General features: G+C 43.8%; 1 protein-coding gene across 1 annotated transcript; it reads left to right on the top strand.

The window, feature by feature from the left end:
* Positions 1-697: 697 nt before the first annotated feature.
* LOC117184737 (zinc finger protein GIS2-like) lies at positions 698-1,194 on the top strand. The gene is made up of 2 exons (XM_033383479.1): positions 698-966; positions 1,044-1,194. Exons 1-2 carry the CDS (start codon positions 718-720, stop codon positions 1,050-1,052), a joined length of 258 nt encoding a protein of 85 aa, XP_033239370.1. The 5' UTR covers positions 698-717; the 3' UTR covers positions 1,053-1,194.
* Positions 1,195-4,417: the final 3,223 nt, after the last annotated feature.

Raw genomic sequence — 4,417 nt, 5'->3', positions numbered from 1 at the left:
CTTGCCATAAGTGGTGGAATGGACGAAGTTTCTGAAAGTCTGGTGAATAAATCGGATATTGAATCGGAGGAGAAAGTGTCTGAAAATGAGCAGATCGACGATATGAAAGAAGAAGAATTACTTGACGCCGCAATAAGGGTTGCTGAGAAAAAGAAGAAACTGGCTGCCTTAATGGTAATGGACAACCATGTGACCGATGACATCCGAATGGTCAAGCAACTGATTGCCCCTTTTTCTGCCAGTGAAAATGATGAAGCCTCTGAATGGGTCTTGAATTTTGAATGGATTTGCGGAGGCGTGAACGAAAGCAGCAATTTTAAGCTTCGTTGTGTGCGCATGTTGATGAAGGCGGGAACAGAGGCGGACTTGTTCATGCGTGTCGACAAATCAAAGACTTACGACGAGTTTAAAGGAAACTTCCTAAAAACTTTTGGCCGCAGCAATTCAACTGCCGACGTGGTACTCCTGTTGAAGGAAACCTTTTTCAACCCGGAGAAAAACTCCGTAATGGGATATATTCTTCGCATGGAAGAAATTGCTATGCGTGCCGACATCGAAGAGAAATTGACAGTGCAGTTCATCATTGATGGTTTTCGTGATCGATCTTCCAGTATCGCCTTATTGTATTCAGCGTCGACCATCGGAAAACTTAAGGAGCTAGCTCGACAATAAGAGGCTTTGAGGAAGAGTAACCAGACGAATTTTAGGCGCACTGGGATGACCGCTTCCGGAAATGACCGGAGCCAGGCGCGCTGCTATAATTGTTCAGCACATGGCCATTATGCTTCATCGTGTCCCGCACCTAAGCGGGAGAAGGGATCGTGTTTCCAGTGTGGATCCATGCAGCACCAGGTGAAGGATTGCCAACAGAAGCCTATGTCAGCCCAGCGATCCGTGGGTACAGCCAGCAACCCGCCGATGGACGACAGAGAGGAGAACAATATTTTTGTTCCTATTGTTAATCAGGTAGGGGTATATTTTTACACTGATATAAAACGCAGGTTTCAAATTAAATTTCTTTCTGGCATGTTTGACACCGGTAGCGCTATTAATTTGATGCAGCGCTCGGCGATACCTTATGAAAATTTTGATGGTGTACTAAGACCGACAGAGTATTTTGGAGTTAACGGTTCGAGAATAAGCATTTTTGGAAAAATAATTGTCAATTTAGTTTTTCATAACATTGAAAAAGAACTTATATTTTTTGTTCGGGCGAAGCCCGAGTGTAAATTTTATACCATTGTTTTATTGCCTATCAATTCACTTTCTTTTCTATTTTGGTCATTATACTAAACTAACGTAACGTAAGCGTAGCTTTATCTATGCTCGCTCAGCAACATGCTCTCATTTAATCATCTATTCTTATCTATGCTCGCTCTTGTTATCTTTTCTTTCCTATGCCGTCGCTAAGCCGTCAGCAGCTGCGCCTGCTCTAGCAGTTACCGCTTGATATAGTTGGAGAACAGACCCTTTTTTTCCCCAATCTATTACTTTGGCTCGAGATCGGCTCGCTTGCCTCATCCAAGTGTGTCACTCTAATACTATTGTAAAAGGCTCTGGCATCTTCGGCCACCCTCAACACACAAAATACCTATAATAAAATTTATAACGTTTTCGGAAATTAATAATTTGTGAAATTATTGAACAATCATAGTCAGCGAAAAAGCTCGTTGTCTCAACATTTGGTGACCCCGACGTGATCGTCAGTAACAATTTGGAAATAAACAATTATAAACAGTGAAAATTATCCGCTAAACATAACTGTTCGAACGCGAAGCGGTTAGTTCCCATTTCGTCGCGCGCTTGCTTACAAGCACTAATACAGCTACGTGCATTAGCGGCTTCGGGTTCGCTGCACTTGCGCTTGCATACCAAAAAAAATCAAACGGTTGGTTCTTCGATTCTTCTTTGTGCTTTGCTCGCTGCTGCCTGTCGAAAATGGATGAGTCTAATGACGTGCCGGAAAACAGGGTGTCTTTTTACAAACTAAAGGCACTCTCAATATACAACAAAGCCGTTTCACTTCGAGAGACGATATTGAATGATGAAAACAACCCAATCAGTGAAGATGCGCTAAGTGTTCATTTAAAATTCTTGGAAAAAATGTCCGACTCATTTAATGTTACTCATTCTAATTTAGAAGAGCTTGATGTAAGCGAAATTGGCAGCGACTTAAGCAACAATTTTGAGGATTTGGCGATGGAAATCGAAGTTCGTATTCGCTCAGCACTCCGCAGGACTACCCAGAACATGCCGCATCACTCAACGATACGACCCGAGCTCAACGTTACTGCCTCCGGAAATGTACGGTCACGATATCATATTCCTGACATTAAACTTCCCACTTTCCGTGGAGGTTATACTGAGTGGGCAGACTTTTACTCGATGTTTAGCACAGTAATAGATCAGGAGCCCTTTCTATCAAAGATTGAGAAGTTCCAGCACCTGCGCTCATGTTTGGATGGACCTGCCCTGGAGGCTGTTCGCTCTTTGGAAGTATCGGAGAGCAATTATGATATTGCATTGGACATTTTAAACAATCGTTTCAATAATAAACGTTTAATCTTTCAGGCACACGTCGCTGAGATTCTGAGGCATGAGAAGGTTGAAGATGGGTCAACTACAAAGCTACGTACTTTATCGGACAAGCTTCATTCTCACATGAGAGCGCTTAGATCGATGGGTACCATGGAGGAAATAGCTGGATGCATCATCGTTCACTCCACATACAAGTATCTCGACTCTGATACCAGGACCAAATGGGAGGAGCTGTCGCCCCCTAACGTCATACCAACATGGGACCATTTTTCGGCTTTTTTGGAGAGGAGATGTCAAGCCATGGAGACCATGGATCAAGCTATGTTGATTCAAATCCATAGCAGTCAGGTTGGAAAACATAAACGAATCACTCATTCAAAACACAGTCTTGTTGCTACAAATACAATCGTATTGGAATGCGTGTTCTGTGATAATAAAGGGCATAACATTTACAGCTGCACTCGCTTTGGAAACCTTTCGCCATCTTTGCGTCTTAGAGAGGCAAGGAAGCTTAGAGTTTGCTTCAACTGTTTGAAGAAGGGACATCGGAATACCTCCTGCAGTTCAGGCTCTTGTCGCACATGCGGTGAAAAGCATCATACCCTTTTACATATCAACAATCCGCTGCCTACGTCAGTTAACACGGAACCTGCAAACGCTACTACGTCTCCTATCCAGACAGACTTATGCCCAGGCCCCAATCTTTCAAGTTCTCTTGTTGCCGCTTCATCACCATGCTCGCCTCCTGCTCAGAATCTTAGCTCAGACGTAGTGCTTCTAGCCACGACAGTCATTATGATAAAGAGTCGAGTTGGTGATCTTCTTCCTTGCCGGGCTCTTCTGGATTCAGGCTCTCAGATTAATTTAATAACCTCTCGCTTTGCTCAGAGGCTTCAGCTGAAACGAGCCAAAGGGTCGGTATCAGTATCGGGTATCGGCGCTGATTCTGCATTTCACACTTAAGGTTCAGTTAATTTGGTCATTCAATCCAGGACTTCCGATTACTTCACGAGTCTCACAGCTCTCGTTGCTCCACGTATTACAGGAAACCAGCCTGCTTCTTCATTTGATGTATCCAAATGGGAAATGCCATCCAATATCAGCCTTGCTGACCCACACTTTAACAAATCTCAGCGCATCGATGTACTTATTGGAGCCAGCTTATTTTACGACATTTTATGCGTTGGACAGATCAAATTGGAGAGGGGACTTCCTATAATACAAAAAACCCGTCTCGGCTGGGTTGTCACAGGTGGAGGTCAGTACTCCCGCAGCTCAGTGCTCCTAGCTGCCTCTAGTTCGACGGAATTGATTCAAACGCCTACCGTTGGTTTGGATGAGCTAGTGCGAAGGTTCTGGGAAGTGGAAAACTGCCACGGTCCCGCTACAGAAGCAACAAAGGAGGAAATTGCTTGCGAGGAACATTTCAAAAAACATTGCGGTCGGCTTCCAAGTGGCGAATATTGCGTTCAATTGCCTTTAAAGCTGAGTGACAGTCTTCTTGGAGATTCTTATCAACAAGCCTATCGCAGATTTCTCAATCTAGAGCGCAAGTTGGTTCGCAAACCAAGGCCCAATACGCCGCATTTATAAAGGAATACGTCGATTTGAATCACATGTCCCCTGTCAAAGGTGACGCACTTAAACAATGCAAATTTTTTCTTCCTCATCACTGCGTCTTAAGAGAAGACAAAACCACCACAAAACTCCGAGTAGTTTTCGACGGATCCGCTTGTACATCTACAGGATATTCCCTCAACGATATATTGATGTTAGGCCCAACAATTCAGCCAAAGTTAGTTACGACTCTTCTTCGATTTCGTACCGTTCGTAGAGCATTGACTGGTGACATTTGTAAAATGTATAGATGCGTCCGTGT

The sequence above is a fragment of the Drosophila pseudoobscura genome, chromosome X (assembly GCF_009870125.1).
Source record: "Drosophila pseudoobscura strain MV-25-SWS-2005 chromosome X, UCI_Dpse_MV25, whole genome shotgun sequence".
Taxonomy (NCBI): Eukaryota; Metazoa; Arthropoda; class Insecta; order Diptera; family Drosophilidae; genus Drosophila; species Drosophila pseudoobscura.
This window is presented reverse-complemented; position numbering and strand designations above follow the sequence as displayed.

Bases quoted from the DNA above. Each gene is read 5' to 3' on its own strand.
- LOC117184737 (XM_033383479.1), top strand. From the start codon at position 718: ATGACCGCTTCCGGAAATGACCGGAGCCAGGCGCGCTGCTATAATTGT.